Raw genomic sequence first — 24,288 nt, forward strand, 5'->3', positions numbered from 1 at the left:
ACAATAAAAAAAAAAAGAAAATAAAAATAATTTAAAGAAATAGAAATTTAAGCTTGATAGTCTAAGTTTGAAGCTTAGGTGGTAAGTATCCGAGTTCATCAATCAAGTACTGAATATCTCAAATCTTAATAGTATCATGTTCTCCCAAATATTCAATCTTTTGCTTCTTCTTCATCTTCTTGGATTGTACGGTCATGTGGGTGGAGACCTCCGACTCCAATGCCCTCTTCTCTGTCGCCGATCGGTACTTCTCTTTCTCTCTCTGTAAACATATACATATATATATATATATACAACAATTCGAACACCAATTCCCTTCCTTTACAATTTTCTGCTTCTGGGTTTTTGTTTGCAGACTTGAAAAGCTTTATGGTGGGAAGGCCTATGTTGGCCTTCGGATACCCGACGCTGACACCGGCACTCGACAGAACATCGATCTGGTTCTCCTCACCAAAGGGTATGCAAATTTCTTTCCCAAAATTATAAATTATAAATAAAAACCTCATCTTTATGTTCTCAACAGTGCAACTACGATACTCTCATTATATAACCTTGTACTACTACTCTGTTAACTAGCTCAATGCTTTCTGAATGCCTTTGCTTATTGCTGCACCCTTGATATGCTTGGATAAGTTATCTTTGGTTTAGTTTAGTTTGCTGTTCACTTTAGTTTAGTTAATTATGTGATACTCATGGTATTTGACAGCAAAAGCAAAATTAATGATTCAAATGGGGAAATAAATGATGTATACGGATCAAGTAATATCATGGATATGCATGCATAACCAAATCTACAGATTCCAAGTGTTTTTGTCTGGATTTTGGTCTTCAACTTGTTTCTTTCATATTGTTTATTTTTAGGTGGAGGAGACTAGAAAACAAGCTTCAATTCTTGAATCATATCTTGAACAAAGAGGAGTTGCTTTGCCTGAAGGATACTTGTCTTGCAAAGTTATACTTCCCAATCCGAAATGTTGGTATGCGATTAGTTTGAATGTTTCGTGATTTGACCTTTAGTTTCTTTACTTCACAGATAAATCTGTAGCTTTTGTTATGGTGTTTAAATTTCGTAAACTTACATATTACTTTTATGTATGTGTATGCGTGCACATGTTCGTGCTTATGTACCTATGTTTATTAGGAACTAAAAATCTTTTTTAGAAAAGAGGCAAAGAACTTGGCTGAGGACTATGGATTTTCACCTAGCTACAAGAAAATAAAATAAAAAAACTTAAACCAAATTGTTTTAATTACACTACATTTGGTATTTGAAAAAAAAAACAGAGAGACAACTGTAAATGTTCTCTCTCTCTCTCTCTCTCTCAGAAAACCTTGACTACAAAAACACAAGATCTTCTCCAACTCCAACAAAGCTCCTATAAAATGGCCAAAACACCCTTCTCTGGTAGCTCCTTTGACTTACTGGAACCAAAGTCTCAAAGCCATAGAACAATGCATGAACAATTGATCTATGTTCTCATCGTTCCTTTCACATAGGATGCTGAAACTATAACTTAAAGCCAGAATAGGACATTTCTTTTGCAACCTATCACATGAGCAATATGTTTTGACCTTACTGAGTGCCACAGACTTCCAAATTCCCAGAGAAGGCTTAAAAATCCAGACAATAGGTGACGAGTCAATGACCATTCCCTTTTACCATCTAATTTAACTCTCAACTGAAACCCCTCAAGAAGATTTAACAATGAGGAAAACTCAGTAGTGTTACATAGAAAGTTTAGAAATATTATCACCCCAAGATAAGAAAATACCAGGGAAAGAGATTTTAAAAGGAGAAAAGCCCCTCCATTAAACTTCCCTTAACCTAACTCTAAACACATTTCCCACTTCCAACTTAGAAAGAAAGAGAATAAGAGGAATAGCATGGGCTTCATAAAGGACCTCTAACAGCCATATTCACATATGGGGATAGAAGTTAGTACAAACTGTATCAAGGTAAGTCTCCACCTCTATGATGACCCACTGGTTCCCGCCCATCTAAGTTTTTACACTTTTTGAACTACTGGCCCCAAGATATTTGATTTGTTAGGATTGCCACACTCACTTCAGAAGCCAAGTCCCCACAACACAACCTTCAAACAATGTTAAATTTGTTCAATTGAGCTCTTATCTCAAAGTACAAAGCACAAAGCAGGAGACTGCAACAGTGAATGTGATAGACCCTGGATATTGATAGTGTATAGGTTATTGTAGTGAGGGGTAGTGGATGAGCTAGAATAAAGTAATTGAGTAGTATGTATAGGCGAGTTAGAAAAATGAGGGAGCATCATGATAAATAATTTAACTATTGCCTTAGGGAGAGTTGAGGTCATGCAAATACCTCATGGTTCTTTTGTTCTAGTATGTTCTCATCAATATGTTCAATTAAACAACACTTATCAGATTGGCCAATTTTCCATTTTCTTTGACCCTCAATGTCTCTATGTTTCTACCTATTGTTATGGCTATTGAATTGAGGATCCCTACATGGGGTCAATCAGAATGATATCTAGCATAATTTAGAAAGTGCATTGCCACAATGAAAACATAATTATTTTGTATTCGAAGTGAATTAAAGGGTTATAATGCGGCCATTTTAAGTTAGACACTAAACCACTGCACATGCCTATCTCAGTGATTTTGTAGGTTTGTTTCACATTGTAGTTGTAGATAGTAACATCTGTGACATTTAGTTTGTCTTCCCTTTAATTTCGCCGAACTTCTTTTCTTGCAGTACCATTCAGCCAGGCTCTTTTCCACCAGAAGTCATTCCCTATGACCAGTGGACTCAACAGAAACCAGAAACAAAACCTATGTTTTCTGGTTGGCTTAAGGGTGCATTTGGAGGTGGAAAGAAAGAGATGCAAGAATCTATACAGCAGAACCTCAATTTTATTCTCAGTACTGCTCCAATTTGGGATAGGTTTGTCACTTATCTATACTATCAAGTATAAATACTTATTTCCTTTTTAAGGTATAAGAGATTGTTGCTTTGGTTGTCTGAACATTAATGAATTAAGTATGAAGTCCTTATTTTTGAAGTCATTTCAAATGACATTTAGATACTGCTTTCCAATTGCAGTTTTTTATGCTTTGAACAAGTTTCTCAGTCTTCTTTAAAACTACCTGGTCATTATTATTGCTTTGTTAAAGAAAGGAGCACATGCCATTTTTATTGAGGGAAAAAAGCTTATTGTTTCTTATGTAATTTTGAAGAAAATTAAAGAAAAGGGGTTGTCAAATATAGTCCATTTGTTTCCATGATATCTGGCTTTCACTACTGGAAGATTTTACTACTTTGTTTGCACACAGGTTGGAGCTCAAAGGCAATAAATATGTACTTGGAGAATTTCTGGAGTTCAAGGGAAAGCCAGAAGATCTCCATGCCTTGAGAAATATCAAAAGATCGAAAGTCAGTCGTCTGATTATCCAGAAGACAAGCATGCTTGGATTAGGTAAAAATCCATTTCCATTTCTGAATAAAAATTAGCTGTGGTTGAGACATCTAATCTACACACTAACCTTTGTATCCATTTCCATCAACTTTTTTTTGAGTCTTCAGTTTCTCTAATTCATCATGTGCATTTTTCTTTCGAGATCACAGCGCATTCGACGCTCCAAGTTTTGTACTCGCCTAGGGATTATCGAAGCGAAGGAGCTTCAGCTTCGGAGTGGAAGGAGGTATGCGTGAGGTCGAGTACAGAGGTTGTCTTCCAGCCTCAGAACTCTACAAAAGTCCGCAAGTTCAAACTCTCTTCAGTGACTTCAACCTCGCTCAGTGCCTGAACCTTAAGTAATAATGGCTATGTTGAATAAGTAAGTACTCCGTTCCCTCATCTATACCCAAAAATGTCAGACTATTTGTACATATGGATATGACAAATTAATTTCATATTAGAGGCAGAGAGATCTCAAAATATGAAGATAACAACCATGCATATTATAGTAATGAGTATTTTATAAGTATAATAATTTATAAAGGATATATGTGGAAAAAATAATTATTTTATTATTAATTCATAAATGAGAATTTAAATTTCTAAATTTCATGAAGGATTTATTTAAGAAAATGTAACACCTTAAATTCTAGCTTTAATTGTAAAAAATAAAGATGTTGATAAATAAACGTACGAAATCGTAAAAAGTGTTGTCTTATTTATTTATAATTTAAAATAAATATAACCCGGGTTTAAGAAAAATAAATAATCTTTACAATAAAATTAAATTAAAACTAAGCAACATTTCATAAAGTTCATAATTTCCTAAGAAAATAACACACGGTTATACGGCCTTCACATATTCACACGAGTCTTGCTATTGGGAATCTGCTCGCCATCGGTCATCTAAGGTTAACTTATTCTGCAAGTATAAAATAAAGGAATGAGCTTCTAAGCCCAGTAAGGAAAATACACAGTAATTCTTACAGAAATCAATTATAAATTCACAACGAATAATTTCACATGTGAATAGTCATAATCTATTCTATATCAGCGTCATAAATTTCTAAATTTCATGAGAACACTTACATTGGATGAGCTAAAATGTGTTATTCTTTATAATATAGAGAAAAAATAGTTAAGTAGCCTTCCATTGGATGATGTAAAGTTATATTTTTTTACCTAAATAAATAGTATTTCTTTATATGTAGTGAAATACTATTCATCAAGCTATAAATATTTTATTATTTTTTTATAAACTTTTGTATATATATGAGTGTGATATTATTATGTTTAATTATTTTATTTCTTAAAATGAATAAAATATTTTTAAAAATATAATATATAAATAATGTAAAGAAGCAGATGTATGGTATAATGTAAAAGTTTTGAGGTAAATTATAAAAATGTATGTTTTTGTGATATATTTTATAATACACTTTCTTTATAATATTTAGCTAAAACTCATAAAAACATCTATATTTATAATAGCTATGCACAAACTCCAATTAATCCATATCTACATTTACATAATATTTACATATCCTTTATATAATATTTTAATATTTTTTATAACTTTTCTCTCTCTATTTAGTATATATTTATTATTTTCTTTTTCTTTTTCTTTTTCAACTATTTTATTTTACTTTAAGTAATAAAATATGTTTAAAGATATAATATTTAAATAATGTAAAGAAATATATAGAGAACTGATATATGGTATAATGTAAAACTTAGAGGTAAAATAGAAAAATGTGTGTTTTGATGAGGTATTTTAAAGAATAGAGTAGAGCACCCAATGGGAGTGTTTTGAAGAATTTATTTAAGAAAAAGAGGGAGAATTTTGAGACAAAAAAAATGAGTCTTAGTAATTAATTGCACGGTTATCAATATTATTATTAGCTTTGAAAAAAGAAATAATTAAAATTCTTTCATTTTTATAAGGAAAAATACTCGTTTGACCTTGTATTTTTTCCGAATACTCGATTGACTACTATGTTTTGTTAAATGATATTTTGGATCTTATGTTTTGCAAAATAGATTAAAATAAGACATTGAACATGATTTTGGTAAAATTTATTTTAAATATGACCAAAATGCCTTCAGATTTTATTAATTAATGAATTCATTATATAATTAAAAATATATTTTATAACAAAAAATAATTTAAAAAACTACTTTAAATCTAAATCTAACCAAAATTAATCTTAAATCCTAAATGAAAACAAAATAAAACTAATTCTAAACAAAAAATAAATAGAATATTTAAACCTTTTTTTTTTCATTTCCCTCAACATTCATCCCTAAATTATTCCAAAATCTTATTCATCCATAATCATGAAACATAAAAATTACAAATTAGAATTAATGAATCCATAGTTCATAAACATATAACCTAGAAATTCAAAACATCAACAAAATTCAAATTTAAAATCGTACACAATCATGTCTATATGAACTTAAGAACATGACCTGCAACTCCAGAAAACCAAATTCAGATTTCAAAATCAAAATTAAAGTACAACAAAATCAAACCCTAGATTTATCATCATATTTTAAAATCAAACCCAGATATCACACACCCCATTTCAAAATCAAAGCTCAAAACCCTTTGTTTGTTCTTCTTCCTTAAATATCAAACCATACATATAACAAAAATTTCATATAGTACAACAAAATAGAAAATCTAGAAAGAGAGAAAACAATTCACACAACACACACCAAAAAGCATCAATAACATATCCTTGGAAACATAACCTCTTTTCTTAATCTTTTTTATTTAAAATATATTTTTAATTATTAAATTATATCATTAATTAATAAAACCTCACAACATTTTGGTCATATTTAAAATAAGTTTGACCAAAATCAGAACAATGTACTATTTTGATCAATTTTGTAAAACAATAGGTATGAAATGTCATTTAACAAAACATAAGGACCGATTGAGTATTCGGGTAAAACACAGAAGTCAAACTTGTATTTTTCCTTTCACATAATTTATACATACCTACTTACTTCTTTATGAAATGTTATTGACGCTTATAAGAATAATAATGATTTCTATCTTCTTTAATAATAAAGAGATTTTGAAAAAGATGGTCTTCTTCGTCGTTGAGAAGCAAAACAAAAAATCCATAATATGAGGTTTTAACACAAAAGAAAAAAAAAAGGAATTTGAAGTATATATTATTGCTTTTGATGAGAAAATAGAATCATAATTTATCTACTGCAAGTTAAGAATAAAGTACAAAAGATTAAAAGAAAAAAAAAAGAATGTATGTTACTTGGTGAATGGGAAAAGAGTTGTAACTATCACTTTAGCTAAAAAAGAAACAAGAAATGAATTTAGCTAAAAAAGAAACAAGAAATGAATGAGAATCATGAATTGTTTAAGAGATGGGTAAATTAACCATTAATTTGTATTGTATTTAAAGTTAATATGAATAATCCATAATTACCAAAATTTGATTCTCTATCTTTAAAAATAAAAGAAAATTTATTAGCACACCAAATATTATAATAATAATATCCTTTTAAATAATATAATTATAAATTGATGACTAAATTGTTATAGATCTATGGAAGAGAATTATTCAATTATCATTTACATGTGTATATTGTATTTTTATAGAAATATAATTATACATATGTGTGGCTTATTTGTTTTAAAAACTATCAACAAAAATTGCCATTTGCATGTTAATTTTATTTTGAATTGAAAATATAAAATTAAAAAATATGATTCAAGTTTTCTATCACCAAAAAATTATTATTTTTAATTAACAGTGTCTTTTTTTTTGTATAATATATTATAGAAAGTGATAACTCTACAAAATAGAGTTATTTTACCATGTTTTACATGCTAATTGTTGCTTAGTTCATGAGTTTTTAATTAACTTATTAAGTTTTTATGTAATTTTTAATTTATTAGTCTTATTGTAGTTTTCTAGATTTTTATATGTTTTTATAGATATGTTATTATAATATGTTGTAGTTTAATTATTTAAAATTAGTATTGTTAGTTTGAATGCTAAAAATATGATTTTATTGAAATTAAATGTTATGTAAATTAAATTTTAATTAATGTTTTCATGGGAGTTATATGATATATTTTATTAATGAAAATATTTAATTTTAATTTAGTTTATAATTTATTGTGTAGGAAAATTATTGCCATTGAAAAGCAAGAAAATCAAAGGAAAGATGGTAATTTTGAAAGAAAGTAACAAGAAAAATGGTGTTTCTCCAAAAGCCCAACCACGTGAGGCCCACTCTAGGCCCAACCCGTGGCCCCCCCTCCAACACCCAACCACCACATTGCTGCCATTTCCCTTATTGAGCCCAACAAAAATGCATTTTGTCCCTTTGTCCCCTATGACAAAAATGCCAACTTTTTACCCTTTTTCCTACACATTTTCACCACAACATCATCATTACACCCTATAATTTACCTCTACATACCATATTTATTTTATTTAATTAATCTAATCAATTTAATTAATTTAAATTGATTATTTTAATAAACTCACTTTGGCTATAAATATGGACTTTCAAGACCATTTTTGGGGTGCTTAATTTTTTGGTTACCATCTTTTTCTCTCATTTTCTCTCTACCATTCTCTCTTCCATTTGGGTTTTTCAAGAGCATTTTGCAAGTATGTATGTCATTTATTTTGTAATTTCTATTCTAGTTATGTGCTTCTAATCTTTTTCATAAGATTATTAAGATCATGATGAAGCAACTTGTAACTAGGTAATATTTATGTTGTATGTTGATTTCCCTTGTAATGCAACAAAGTCTATGGATTTTTCTTCTTCATATATTTCTTTCATCTTAAATATCTTGTATTTTAGATTGTTAGAACATTTTTACACTTTGTTCTTCATTAGTGCATAAACATAATATTCTTTGTGTAAGATGTGTCATTAAATTGTACACATCCATGCTTAGAACAAAAATATTATGTTTTGCCTTATAAATAATGTTCATTGATTTATTTGCTATTTCATTAGATTGATTTACACTAAATGCTTTGAAATTATAATTTTGAAAAGTGAAGAAAAATCCTATCTTTTTATAAGAAAATTGTGCTTAAAATTATAAATATTTTTGGAAAATGATAGTTTAAATTATTTTAACTATCACTAAAACTTGGGAATCAATATACTAATAAATATTATTAAACTTACATTTTGTGGATTCTAGTATCTTAATAATCTTTTCTTTTAATACTTATTTTCAACTCATTATTGGTTTATTTTCATTATCTTAAAAAGCTTTATTTTTCAATATTTCATTTTATGTTCATACTATTAAAACTCATCAATATTTGGAACTAGGTTAGAATTTATTACTTTTGATTTAAAATAGTTTCATTTTCGATTTTAGACAACTCCTTTGGGTTCGACATCCTTGCTTACGATCACTATTCTATATGGACGATTCGTGCGCTTGCGATATATAAATTTTTAAACATACCCGTTTTGGGTCCATCAAGTTTTTGGCGCCATTGCCGGGGAGTTGCAAGAGAAAAGAAACGAATTTATCTCAAGGTTAGTGAATTCTTCTACTAGTTATTTTAATTTTTTTTACACTTAAAAAAAAAAAACAAAAAAATATATATCTATAAAATCTTAAAAAAAAAAAAAAGATAAAAAGAAATTTGGGACGGTTCAACCACCCATAAAAAAAAATATATACTTATATTTATATTTATTGTTTTTTTTTTTAGTTGACGGCACTTGTGCCTCCTATCTATCCTTTTAATTTTTATAGTCGATGGCACTTGTGCCTCCTAATTTTGTTATAATTTTGTTGTAATTTTATTTCTTTTATATCTTTGTTAATTGATGGCACTTGTGCCTCTTGACATTTGTTGTAATTTTCTTTATTTATATTGTTGTAATTTTTATTTTATTTAATTTCCGCAAATTACTAGTTGATGGCAATTTTGCCTCCTAGCTAGTTGATGGCAATTTTTGCCTCCTAGTCCTCTATCTTATGTTTAAGTTGATGGCACTTGTGCCTCCTAGTTTTTACCTTAATTTTGTTATGGTTGATGGCATGCTATGCCTCCCTACTCTTGCTTAAATTTTAGTCTTATTTAATTTTTGCCTTATTTTTCTTTGTCTTCTTTAATATTTTAGCGTAATATTGTGAAAAATACTTGAAAAAAAAAAAAAAAAAAAAAACCTAAATCTTGTCCTTTCACCATAAGCAATTCTTGCTTAAAGGAAATTTGACCAAAATTCCCATCCGCCTCTACTAATTAACCTCGGGGAGTTGTTAGTAGTGCGCGAGTAAGTGGAATCAAATAGGCCTGGGGACAAGTAAACCATAAGAATTATATTGTTGTGAAATCTCTAAAAATTCTAAGTATGCTCTGTGGTTGCGGTTTTAACTGATCTTCCACATCAGAAAATTGTTTGTTTGAGATTATCCTTGTTGCCTTGTTTGTGAAAAATTGTATGCATCATTGGGAACGTAACTCTAAAAAACGATTAGTAAAAAGACGTTTATCTTTGTTTGAAATTGAAAGTGTTAGTAAAAATTTGAGCATCATGGAACCTATTGCTAATATTGTTGATGAAAATGTTGTGCCTGAAAAAACTTTGCTTGAATATTTTGCACCTATTTCATCTAATGCTCCTTCATGCATTGTTTTACCTACTACTTCTGCTACTCATTTTGAGCTTAAACCCGCAATCATTCAATTATTGCCATCTTTTTATGGGTTAGATAGAGAGGATCCTTACATGCATGTCAAAGATTTCTTAGAAATTTGCTCAACATTTAAATTTCAAAATTTTTCTGATGAGTCGGTCAAACTAAGATTGTTCCCTTTTTCATTAAAAGACAAATCAAAAGCCTGGTTAAATTCCCTTCCCACGGGGTCTATAACTACATGGGATCAACTTTATAATAAATTCTTACTGAAATTTTTTCCTATGTCTAAAACTGATAGTCTAAGGAGAGAAATCTCCGAGTTTTTTCAAAAAGATAATGAAGAGTTTTATGAATGTTGGGAAAGATTTAAAGATTTATTATTAAAATGTCCTCATCATGGTTTTGAAAAATGGAGACTTGTAAAATATTTTTATGATGGTTTGACTCCCTCTAATCGTCAAATGATTCAATCTATGCATACTGGAAAATTTTTAAAATTTCAAGGACAAGAGGCGTGGGACGCCCTTGAAGATTTATCTGTCAATTCACAACAATGGAATTATTTTGATCCTAGGTCTAGGTCAACTAATTCACCAAAAAGAGGAGGAAGGTATGAAGTAAAAGAAGAATTAGACTTAAGAACATCCTTAGATAAATTAGCGAGAAAAGTAGAAGCTTTAGCCATAAGCCAAACTATAAACTCTCCAATTCAACCTAGAAAAGATGTTTGTTCTATATGTTCTAGTCCTTGCCATAATGCCCAATCATGCCCTTCCTACCAAGAAGCCTTTTCTGAGGAGGCCAATGCACTTCATACTTATGGGAAACCAAATGATAGCCCATTTTCGTCCACCTACAATCCAAATTGGAGAAACCATCCGAACTTTTCATGGAGACAAAACCAACCCCAAATGAATCAAGGGCACCAATACAACACACAAAACCAAGCTCATGCCCCACAAAATCAACCATATCCGCAACAAAGAAAACCTTCCTTAGAAGATACTTTACAACAATTTATGCAATCTACCCAACAAATCCTACAAAATCAATCTCAATCTATTACCAAACTCGAGACACAAGTAGGACAACTTGCCACTGCTTTAGCTGATAGAGAAAAAGGAACATTCCCTAGTCAACCTATCCCTAATCCAAAAGGTCAATATGAGATAGGAAAGTCTAGTCATAATGGAGAAGTCAAATCAATTTCAACTCTTAGGTCTGGAAAGAAAATTGTCAAACCCGATTACATACCCGAGGTTGAAAATGAAAAAGAAAAAGAAAAGAGTCAGCCTCCTAGTTCTAATCTCAATGACTCATCAAACAAAGAAACTCCAATCCATCCTTTCATTCCAAAAGCCCCATTCCCACAAAGATTACTTCCAATTAAAAAAGGCAGCCAATATAATGACATCTTAGAAGTTTTTAAACAAGTTAGTATCAATATCCCTTTCTTAGATGCCATTAAACAAATTCCTGCCTACTCTAAATTTTTAAAGGATCTTTGTACTGTTAAAAGAAACACTAATGTTCCTAAAAAGGCGTTTTTAACTGAACAAGCTAGTTCCATTATTCAATATAAGAGTCTTGTTAAATATAAAGATCCTGGGTGTCCCACAATTTCATGCATTATTGGTGATCATTTTATTAACAAAGCTTTACTTGATTTGGGTGCTAGTGTAAATTTATTGCCTTATTCTGTTTATAAGCAACTTGGTCTTGGTGAGCTAAAACCTACCTCTATAACTCTTCAATTAGCCGATCGTTCTGTAAAAATTCCTAGAGGCATTATAGAGGATGTTTTGATAAAAGTTGATAAATTTTATTTTCCTGTTGACTTCATTGTTCTTGATACTCAACCTGTGGAAAATATGCATGCTCAAATTCCTATCATTTTAGGTAGACCATTCTTAGCTACTTCTAATGCAATCATAAATTGTCGTAATGGTGTTTTGAAATTATCTTTTGGAAATATGACTGTTGAATTGAATGTTTTTAATGTGGTTAAATCTGTTGAGTGTGAAGAAGTGCATGAAGTTAACATGATAGATAGTATTTGTGAAAATGATGGAAATGACTTATTTGATTTTTGTGAAAAATACTTTGGTATGAACTTGCATGTTGATGACTCTAATGATGATGTGAATTCTTTGGTAGAGCCTATACCCTTAAATGAAACCAAAGTTGAACCTTTTTCACCCTTAGGTCATGTTCAATCAATTTCTGAGTCTCCAAAGTTAGACCTTAAACCTTTGCCAGAAAATTTAAAATATGCTTTTCTAGGAGAGTCTGAAACCTTACCTGTTATCATAGCATCCGCTTTAGATAAAGAACAAGAAGGTAAATTGTTAGATGTCCTTAGAAAACATAAAGAAGCCATAGGTTGGACCATTGGAGACATTAAAGGAATTAGCCCATCCATATGTATGCATAGAATCCATCTAGAAGAGAATGCTAAAACCTCTCGGGAATGTCAAAGAAGATTAAATCCAAATATGAAAGAAGTAGTTAGAGAAGAGGTCATAAAATTGTTAGACGTAGGTATCATTTACCCTATTTCTGATAGTCAATGGGTTAGTCCAGTTCAAGTTGTGCCTAAGAAGTCTGGGATCACAGTTGTTGAAAATGAGAAAAATGAATTAATCCCTACTAGAGTACAAACAGGGTGGAGAGTGTGCATAGATTATAGAAAGTTGAATAATGTTACTAGAAAAGACCATTTTCCATTGCCTTTTATTGATCAAATGCTTGAACGATTAGCTGGCCATGCATATTATTGTTTTCTTGATGGGTATTCGGGGTATAACCAAATCTCCATCGCCCCAGAAGATCAAGAAAAGACTACTTTTACATGCCCTTTTGGAACTTTTGCATATCGTCGCATGCCCTTTGGATTATGTAATGCACCTGCGACTTTTCAAAGATGTATGATTTCGATTTTTTCTGACATGGTTGAAAGATTTCTTGAAGTATTTATGGATGATTTTTCTATGTTTGGTTCCTCTTTTGATGAATGTTTGCACCATCTTTCACTTGTTTTAATTCGTTGCAAAGAGAAAAACCTTGTGCTTAACTGGGAAAAATGTCATTTTATGGTTAAAAAAGGAATTGTTTTAGGTCATGTAATCTCATCTAATGGAATAGAAGTTGATAAAGCTAAAGTTGACCTTATTTCAAAACTTCCCCCACCTAAAACTGTGAAAGAAATTAGATCATTCTTAGGCCATGCCGGTTTTTATAGAAGATTTATAAAAGACTTTAGCAAAATTTCTCGGCCTTTATGCCATTTACTTGGAAAAGAAAATGCTTTTGTCTTTGATAGTAATTGCCATGTTGCCTTTGAAAAATTAAAAAATTTGTTGACTACTGCACCCATTATTCGACCTCCTGATTGGAAAATACCTTTTGAAATAATGTGTGATGCTTCTGATTATGCTATAGGTGCTGTCTTAGGACAAAGACTTGAAAAAATACCTCATGTAATTTACTATGCTAGCAAAACTTTAAATGATGCTCAATTAAATTACTCCACAACCGAAAAAGAATTGCTTGCTGTTGTTTTTGCATTGGAGAAATTTAGATCTTATTTGTTAGGATCTAAAATTATTGTCTATTCTGATCATGCTGCATTAAAATATCTCTTATCGAAAAAAGATGCTAAGTCTCGTTTGATCCGTTGGATCCTGCTTTTACAAGAATTCGACTTAGAAATACGTGATAAAAAAGGATCTGAAAATGTTGTTGCTGATCATTTATCTAGACTAGTTGTTGAAACTATACATGATTCCACTCCTATCACTGAAACTTTTCCTGATGAACAATTAATGCATATTTCTTCATTACCTTGGTATGCTGATATTGTTAATTATTTGGTCACTAAAGAAATACCATCTCATTGGTCTAAGCATGATAAATCTAAATTTTATTCTGAGGTGAAAAACTTTATTTGGGATGATCCTTACTTGTTTAAATACTGCCCTGATCAAATAATTAGAAGATGCATTCCAAACTGTGATCAGTCTAAAATCATATCTTTTTGTCATGATCATGCATGTGGAGGACATTTTAGTGGTAAGAAAACAGCTGCTAAAGTTTTACAATGTGGTTTTTATTGGCCTACTATCTTTCATGATACATATGTTTATTGTAAAGCTTGTGAACGTTGCCAAAAGTTAGGAAGTTTAACTAAAAGAAACATGATGCCTTTAAATCCTATTCTTATTATTGACATATTTGATGTTTGGGGCATTGATTTTATGGGACCATTTCCTAACTCTTTTGGTAATCTTTATATTCTTGTTGGAGTCGATTATGTATCTAAATGGGTTGAAGCTATTGCATGCCACACTAATGACCACAAAGTTGTGCTTCGTTTTTTGAAAGAAAATATATTTTCCCGTTTTGGTTCACCACGTGCTATAATTAGTGATAACGGTACTCACTTTTGTAATAAGCCATTTGAACATTTAATGAAACAATATGGCATTACACATAAAGTCTCAACACCATATCACCCACAAACTAATGGTCAAGTTGAAGTGTCTAATAGGGAAGTTAAGCACATTTTAGAAAAAACTGTGAATCAAACTAGGAAAGATTGGTCCTTAAGACTCATTGATGCATTATGGGCGTATCGTACCGCGTACAAAACGCCCATTGGCATGTCACCCTACAGACTTGTGTATGGGAAGGCGTGCCATTTACCTGTTGAGTTAGAACATAGAGCCTTCTGGGCAATTAAGCAGTTAAATTTTTCTTTAGACAAAGCAGGTGAGAAACGAAAGCTTCAACTCAATGAACTAGACGAAATTAGGAATGATGCATATGACTATTCAAAAAAGTATAAGGATCGCATGAAATTTTACCATGATAAAAATATTTTGAGAAAAGATTTTTATCCAGGTCAGAAAGTCCTTTTATACAACTCTCGTTTGCATTTATTCCCGGGAAAGTTACGCTCTAGGTGGTCTGGTCCTTACATTGTTCGTATTGTTTTTTCACATGGAGCTATTGAAATTGAAAATCCTAAAAATGGTAATATATTTAAAGTTAATGGACAAAAATTAAAACCATTTTTGGAATTAAAAACTGATGAAGTGGATGAGATACTCCTTGAGGACCCTGTTTACCATGCTCTTTGATTCCTGTGTGATCTTGATAACTTGTGTTTTATTTGTATTGTTGTTTTATGTGCGATTTAATTTTTGTTAGTTGTATCCTGTTCTATCTTGTTCTATCTTCGCAATGCACAATATCGAGGTACGACCATTCTAAACTTTACACTCTTGTCAATTTTAATTTATATTTATATTTTGACACATTGAGGACAATGCTTAAATTAAGTTTGGGGGTATCGAGTTTTATTGTGTTTGTTTTGTGTTTTATTTATGTTTGCTTTGCATTGTTTTTAATGTTTTGTGTTTTATTTTATGTATGCTTGTTTGAAAAGAAAAAAAATGTTTGTTTGAATTTTTTTTTTATTTATTTATATGTTGTGGTTTTGTTAATTTTTTTTTTTTTTTATTTGTTCATTTTCATAAAAATTCAAAAAAAAAATAAAAAATAAAAAAATTATTTACAAAAAAAAAAAAAAATTTGGTGATATTTTTCATTTTCAATGATAAAAATTCTGATTGAGTTTGAAATTAATTCTCTTAAAAATATGAATAATTTTTAAGCTTTGTTTTTAATTATAGGGTCAATTTTGCTTGTAACAAAAATTACATTTTTCATAAAAATTCTTATTTCCTATAAGTTTAAGTGAAAAATAATTTTAATAAAAACATATTTTCTAAAAGCAAAATTGACAATTTAATTAATTATATAAGCTTAACTTTTATTCATAATAATTTCTGAGAGTTATTTTCATTGTGCAATTTTTGAGAAAATCATTTTTATATCACCAATAAAAAAAAATATATATATGTGTATTTTAATTTTTCTTTTGCTTGAGGACTAGCAAAACTTTAAGTTTGGGGGTGTGATAACTCTACAAAATAGAGTTATTTTACCATGTTTTACATGCTAATTGTTGCTTAGTTCATGAGTTTTTAATTAACTTATTAAGTTTTTATGTAATTTTTAATTTATTAGTCTTATTGTAGTTTTCTAGATTTTTATATGTTTTTATAGATATGTTATTATAATATGTTGTAGTTTAATTATTTAAAATTAGTATTGTTAGTTTGAATGCTAAAAATATGATTTTATTGAAATTAAATGTTATGTAAATTAAATTTTAATTAATGTTTTCATGGGAGTTATATGATATATTTTATTAATGAAAATATTTAATTTTAATTTAGTTTATAATTTATTGTGTAGGAAAATTATTGCCATTGAAAAGCAAGAAAATCAAAGGAAAGATGGTAATTTTGAAAGAAAGTAACAAGAAAAATGGTGTTTCTCCAAAAGCCCAACCACGTGAGGCCCACTCTAGGCCCAACCCGTGGCCCCCCCTCCAACACCCAACCACCACATTGCTGCCATTTCCCTTATTGAGCCCAACAAAAATGCATTTTGTCCCTTTGTCCCCTATGACAAAAATGCCAACTTTTTACCCTTTTTCCTACACATTTTCACCACAACATCATCATTACACCCTATAATTTACCTCTACATACCATATTTATTTTATTTAATTAATCTAATCAATTTAATTAATTTAAATTGATTATTTTAATAAACTCACTTTGGCTATAAATATGGACTTTCAAGACCATTTTTGGGGTGCTTAATTTTTTGGTTACCATCTTTTTCTCTCATTTTCTCTCTACCATTCTCTCTTCCATTTGGGTTTTTCAAGAGCATTTTGCAAGTATGTATGTCATTTATTTTGTAATTTCTATTCTAGTTATGTGCTTCTAATCTTTTTCATAAGATTATTAAGATCATGATGAAGCAACTTGTAACTAGGTAATATTTATGTTGTATGTTGATTTCCCTTGTAATGCAACAAAGTCTATGGATTTTTCTTCTTCATATATTTCTTTCATCTTAAATATCTTGTATTTTAGATTGTCAGAACATTTTTACACTTTGTTCTTCATTAGTGCATAAACATAATATTCTTTGTGTAAGATGTGTCATTAAATTGTACACATCCATGCTTAGAACAAAAATATTATGTTTTGCCTTATAAATAATGTTCATTGATTTATTTGCTATTTCATTAGATTGATTTACACTAAATGCTTTGAAATTATAATTTTGAAAAGTGAAGAAAAATCCTATCTTTTTATAAGAAAATTGTGCTTAAAATTATAAATATTTTTGGAAAATGATAGTTTAAATTATTTTAACTATCACTAAAACTTGGGAATCAATATACTAATAAATATTATTAAACTTACATTTTGTGGATTCTAGTATCTTAATAATCTTTTCTTTTAATACTTATTTTCAACTCATTATTGGTTTATTTTCATTATCTTAAAAAGCTTTATTTTTCAATATTTCATTTTATGTTCATACTATTAAAACTCATCAATATTTGGAACTAGGTTAGAATTTATTACTTTTGATTTAAAATAGTTTCATTTTCGATTTTAGACAACTCCTTTGGGTTCGACATCCTTGCTTACGATCACTATTCTATATGGACGATTCGTGCGCTTGCGATATATAAATTTTTAAACATACCCGTTTTGGGTCCATCAGAAAGAATTTCTTTTTAAGAAATAATCCATGGTAATTTTGTAGTAATAATAATGTATAAGGTGTGTGAAAATAAATTTTAAAAATATATGAGATGTTTATTTAAAAAGGAATATAACACTTATGGGTGTAGTTTAGAAGCAAACCTTAATTATTCAAAAAAAATTATTTTTATAAAATAACACCAATCTCCTCCTAAACTATTAACCAATAAAATTATATTATTTAATAGGAATATTTCTCTAAATACATCTAATATTTCAGTTATATACAATAATATCACCAATACTAGAAAAATTAAATTTGTGTATGCTATCATTGTAATTTTCTTGATTTGTAGCCAAATAATAATAATAAAAAATATAACTATCTAGAATTTATTTTAATGTTATATACATGTAAAAAGAAGCATTGGCATGAATATTAATATTATGATATTTTATTATTTTGTTTTATAAAATCTTACACGTAACACATTAATGTGATTTTGTATGTTTTGCTAGTCAAATATATATTATACGAGCTAGTCAAATATATATTATAGTAGATAATTATTACTGGCTTATATATTCAATTTACGAAGAGTTTAAATATGTAAAAAATAAGAAAAAAATAATGTTACAGATAGAAATACTTTTAATAAATTTCATATTTTTAAATTTAAATTATGTAATTTTTTTTATTAAAAATGATAAATTAATTAAAATATAAAGGTTGTGGACTTAAGTGATTCAATTGATAAAGCATAGGGACCCCAATTACCATTTACTCAAATAAGAAAGTAATAAAAAAAGAAACACACTACATATATTACTTAATTATGCCAAAAAGAAACAAAAAATAAAAATAGAGAAAAAGATAGTCTTGTAAGTCATTGAGAAGTAAAAAAAAACAATATAAAAAAGGAGTTGCATTAGATATTTTCTCTTTATAATTTTCCATAAATTACTTTTGTTAGTCAAATAAGAAAGTAATAAAAAATAAATAAATATATTACGTATAATATCAAAAGAAACAAGAAAAGAATGAGAATTGTTGTTGCTTACGAAACAGACAAACAGTTTTCATTTTAACAAAGTCAACAAGAATAAAAATCTCTATCATCTTCGTAGACAATTTAAATTAATTGTCAAGCTCTTTTTCTTTTTCTTTTTCTTTGTGTGTGTACTTTCTATCTATGTTACATGCTTTTCTATTTTTATTTTATATTTTAAATCATATATATGTGTGTGTTGCATGTTGTCTTTTTCAATATACTTAAAATCAGATTATTTTGCACAAGTTCATTCTTCGCATTTTCAAAGCTCAATAATAATAATAATTGGCATGTGATGGAAAACAATTAAAAAAACAACAGGAAAAATAAAATATAAAATAATTACAAAAAATACCCTAATGAATTTTATTTACAAAAATATCTTCTCACCTCTTAAAAAAATACTAGATATTAAAAGTAATATCCTTGAAATGGAAAAGTTCACAGAGTTACGAATTTTCTATTTTTCTGAGTTTTTAAAAGTAATTTTTTGGTTATTTAAGATGCCAATAATACTGATTGGTTAATAATAAATTGATCATAAAAAAGATAGTCTTCTAACTCATTGAGAAGCAAAACAAAAAATGCATAATATAAGGTTTTAACACAAAAGGAAGAAAAAAAGAATTTGAACTATAATATTACTATTTTGATGAGAAAATAGAATCATAATTTCTCTCCTGCAAGTTAAGAATAAAGTGAAGTCAAAAGATTAAAAAAAAAAGAGAATGTATGTAACTTGGTGAATGAGAAAAATTGTAAATATCACTTTAATTTGGTAAAAAAGAAACAAGAAAAGAATAAGAATTATGAATTGTTTAAGAGATAAGTAATTTAACTATTAATTAAAACTAATTTTTTGTTTTTAGTCACAAAATCTATTGTGACTAAAACTAAGATTTTTTGTAGTGATTTGTATTGTATTTAAAGTTAATATGAATAAGAATAGTTTTATTTTTTATTTTTTTTTAAAAAAAGATGTGAAATAGAAAGACTTCTGGAATTGAGAAGTAAATTAAAAACAAAATGCATCAAAACAAAAATTTGGGTTTGGGCTGTATTTTATTAAAATTTAGGATAAAATTTTCTCTAATACTGAAGCTGATGATAAAATAAATAAAAAAAATGTTATATCACTTTATTTTGATAAAGAATGTCAAAAAAAAAAAAGAATAATAGTATATTGATTGCTTATGAGATGGGTAAGCCATTTCTTTTTTAGTCTAAATTCATGATAAAGTTGATTTCTATCTTTAATAAATAGATGAAAAGAGCTATCAATTATCATTGAGGATTAATTTTTTGTAATTATATATATGTTTAGTTTCTTTTAGTTGTTTGAAAGAATACAACTTTAACTTTACAAGTTTTCTATAATATTTACATAACAGGAAAAAAATTAATTCATATAGCAATTTAATATAAATAAACAAAAAAAAAGACTAATAAAAACAAATTAAATGAAATTTTGTCAAAAATAAAAACTTATAAAATGGAAGAATAAAAAACAAAGTGGCTTTTGGAAAAGACAAAAAACACCATTAGTAATTCAACATTTTTTTTATTTGACAAAATAATTAATTCAACATTTTATTTATAAAACTGCCCATTTTTCATTTTTTAATGGCCCAAATATAGGTAGCTAAAAGGGTAGTGGTCAGTATGTCTTCCAATTTTCAATACAACATTCAATGATTAATTTCTGTTATAATTTTCCACTTTAATTTGTTATAAATTATTATAAGCTACTGAGTTATTTAATTAAGAGAATTGTTAAATGGCACTAGTTGTGTCTAACACCACAAGGAGGTGGCATAACGCTCTTCGTGCAACAGTTTAATGACAGCTATATATATAATAGTATAGCTAGTATCATATGATTTTACATGTTGTGCTGCTATATATTCAACATTTTAGTCATTAGCATAGACTATATGAAGATCGGTTCTCATTTACATTTTAGTCATGAGCATAAATTTCAGAGATATGATTTTGATAATTAGCTTGATTGGATCACAAAGTTTAGCTTGATTGGACTTTTAATTAAAAGTCAAAAAATGGAAGAAAAAAAAGTCTCAAAAAATCTAAATGACAAGATTGAATTTATGAAAGCTGAAATAAAAATAAAAAGATAGACACAAATGAGACTGTTTTACAACATTTAGGCTAAATATTTGTGTATCCATGTTTGTGCTTTCATTTATTATGATTATTTATTTTTCATGTTTATAATGATTATCTTTCATTCTTTCACTTGTTACATTTTTTTAAGTATTATCAACTAAATTAATATATATTCATGCCAGCTGTTTTATTTTTTTAGAATAATAATCATACCCCATTTTAAAATTAAAATCAAAACTCAATATCATTTAAACATCAAACCATACATATTACAAAAAATTCATACAATACAACAAAATAAAGAATCTAGAAAGAGATAAAACAATTCACACAACACATACCAAAAAGCATCAATAACATATCTTTGGAAACACAACCTCTTTTCTTAATTTTTTTATTTAAAATATATTTTTAATTATTAAATTATATTATTAATTAATAAAAGCTCAGAGCATTTTGGTCATATTTTAAATAAGTTTGGCCAAAATCAATGCAATGTACTATTTTGATCCATTTTACAAAACATTAGGTATGAAATGTCATTTAACAAAACATAAGGGCGGATTGAGTATTCGAGTAAAACACAGAAGTTAAATTAGTATTTTTCCTTTCACATAATTTTTACATACCTACTTACTTCTTTATCAAATGTTATCGAAGCTTATATGAATAATAATGATTTCTATTTCTTTAATAATAAAGAGATCATGAAAAAAATGGTCTTCGTCATTGAGAAGCAAAACAAAAAATGCATAATACGAGGTTTTTACACCAAAGGAAAAAAAGAAATGGAATTTGAAGTATATATTAATGTTTTTGATGAGAAAAATAGAATCATAATTTCTCTACTGTAAGTTAAGAATAAAGTAGAGGGCAAAAGATTAAAAGAAAAAAATAAAGGATATATTTAGAAAAAATAATTATTTTATTATTAATTCATTAATGAGAATTTAAATTTCTAAATTTCGTGAAGGATTTATTTAAGAAAAAGAGGGAGAATTTTGAGACAAAAAAAATGAGTCTATTCAATTAATTGTACCGTTATCAATATTATTATTAGCTTTGAAAAAAGAAAGGATTAAAGCCTAAGAGCATTTTGGTCATATTTAAAATAAGTTTGATCAAAATCAGTGCAATGTACTATTTTGGTCCATTTTGCAAAAGATTAGATTTGAAATGTCATTTAACAAAACTTAAATACCAATTGAGTATTTAGGTAAAACATAGAAATCAAATTAATATTTTTCTTTTTCATAATATTTCCTTTCACATAATTTATACATACATTTTTACTTTTTTATCAAATGTTATTGAAGCCTATAAGAATAATAATGATTTCTATCTTCTTTAATAGTTAAGAGATCATGAAAAAAATAGTCTTCTATGTCATTGAGAAGCAAAACAAAAAATACATAATTTGAGGTTTTAACACAAAAGGAAAAAAGAAAAAGAAAAAGAATTTGAAGTATATATTACTGCTTTTGATGAGAAAATAGAATAATAATTTCTCAATGCAAGTTAAGAATAAAATGGAGGGCAAAAGATTAAAAGAAAAAAAAAATGTATGTTACTTGGTAAATGGGAAAAGTTGTAATTATCACTTTAGGTCAAAAAGAAACAAGAAATAAATGAGAATTAGATGGGTAAATTAACCATTAATTTGTATTGTATTTAAAAATATGAATAAGAATGGTTTCACCTTTTATTTTCAATAAAGAGATGTGAAAAAGAAAGACTTCTATCATTGAGAAGTAAAAAAAAAATGCGTGGTGTAAGCTTTTACACACATTAGAAAAAAAAAATGAGCTATATATATTATTAAAAATTAGAATAAAATTTTCTCATAAGTAAAGTTTAAATTAGAGATAAATAGATATAGGTTGATCAAATAAATAAAAAGAATATTATTACTTTATTTTTTTATAAAGAATGTGAAAAAGAAAGGGGAATAAAGAGATGGGTAAACCATTTCTATTTTAGTTATAATTTGTCATTGATGATCAATTTTTTTTAATTATATTTATGTTTATTTTTCTTTTAACTGTTTGAAAGAATAAAACTTTAATTTTACAAGTTTTCTACTATATTTACATATGTGGAAAAAAAAATTGATGACTAAACTTTAATTATTCAATTATCGTCTACACATGTGTATATTGTATTTTTATGGAAATATAATTATACATATGTATGGCTTATTTGTTTTAAAAATTATCAACAAAAATTGCCTTGTGCATATTAATTTTATTTTGAATTGAAAATATAAAATTAAAAAATATGATTCAAGTATTCTATCACAAAAAAATTATTATTTTTAATTAAGAGTGTCTTTTTTTTTTGTATAATATATTATAGAGAGAATTTCTTTTTAAGGTGTGTAAAAATAAATTTTAAAAATATATGAGATGTTTATTTAAAAACGAAAAAAACCTGAATTATTCACAATATTTTTTTTTTATAAAATAACACCAATCTTCTCCTAAACTATTAAACAATAAAATTATATTATTTAATAGGAATATTTCTCTAAACACATCTAATATTTCAGTTATATACAATAATATCACCAATATTAGAAAAATTAAATTTGTGTATGCTATCATTGTAATTTTCTTGATTTGTAGCCAAATAATAATATTACAAAATATAACTATCTAGAATTTATATTAATGTTATAAATATGTAAAAAAAAAGCATTCGCATGAATATTAATAGTATGATATTTTATTATTTTATTTTATAAAATCTCTTGCAAGTAACACATTAGATTTTGCATGTTTTGCTTCTATTATATGAACTAGTCAAATATATATTCTAGTAGATAATTATTGGCTTATATATTCAATATATGAAGAGTTTAAATATGTGGGAAGATAGAAACACTTTTAATAAATTTTATATTTCTAGAAATTAAATTATTTTTTTTATTAAAAATTATGAACTAATTAATATATAATAAAAATATAAAGGCTATGGATTTAAGTGATACAATTGATGAAACTTGGGGACCTTAATTACTATTTACTCAAATAAGAAAGTAATAAAAAAAGAAATATATTACTTAATTATTGCCAAAAGAAACAAAATAATAAAAAAAATGAAAACTATGAAGTGCTTGTGAGATGGGTAAACAATTTGTATTGTATTTATGAAGCTAATAAGAATAAGAATTATTCTATATTTTATGTTTAATAAATAGATGAAAAAAATTGTCTTCTACGTCATTGAGAAGTAAAAAAAACAATATAAAAATGAGTTGCATTGGATATTTTCTCTTTATAATTTTCTATGAATTATTTTTGTTGGTCAATTATAAGAAAGTAATAAAAAATAAATAAATATATTACGTATAATGTCAAAAGAAC

At 27.5% G+C, this 24,288-nt stretch overlaps 2 protein-coding genes and 1 non-coding gene across 3 annotated transcripts in view; 2 read left to right on the forward strand and 1 right to left on the reverse strand.

Annotated features, from left to right (window-relative positions):
• On the forward strand, positions 1-3,952 carry LOC133777792 (uncharacterized). The gene is made up of 7 exons (XM_062217533.1): positions 1-244; positions 356-457; positions 707-746; positions 862-977; positions 2,735-2,923; positions 3,313-3,455; positions 3,605-3,952. Exons 1-7 carry the CDS (start codon positions 195-197, stop codon positions 3,784-3,786), a joined length of 822 nt encoding a protein of 273 aa, XP_062073517.1. The 5' UTR covers positions 1-194; the 3' UTR covers positions 3,787-3,952.
• LOC133834213 (uncharacterized) overlaps positions 3,686-24,288 on the forward strand; it is a 26,637-nt gene continuing 6,034 nt past the window's right edge. The window contains exon 1 of the mRNA XM_062263743.1: positions 3,686-3,816. The gene's annotated coding sequence lies outside the window, so the exon portion shown is untranslated. The remainder of the gene's footprint in view (positions 3,817-24,288) is intronic.
• On the reverse strand, positions 10,404-10,510 carry LOC133780898 (small nucleolar RNA R71). Its single transcript, XR_009869705.1, has one exon. It is a non-coding gene; the product is annotated as a small nucleolar RNA R71 (small nucleolar RNA).

The sequence above is a fragment of the Humulus lupulus genome, chromosome 5, assembly GCF_963169125.1.
Source record: "Humulus lupulus chromosome 5, drHumLupu1.1, whole genome shotgun sequence".
NCBI lineage: Eukaryota > Viridiplantae > Streptophyta > Magnoliopsida > Rosales > Cannabaceae > Humulus > Humulus lupulus.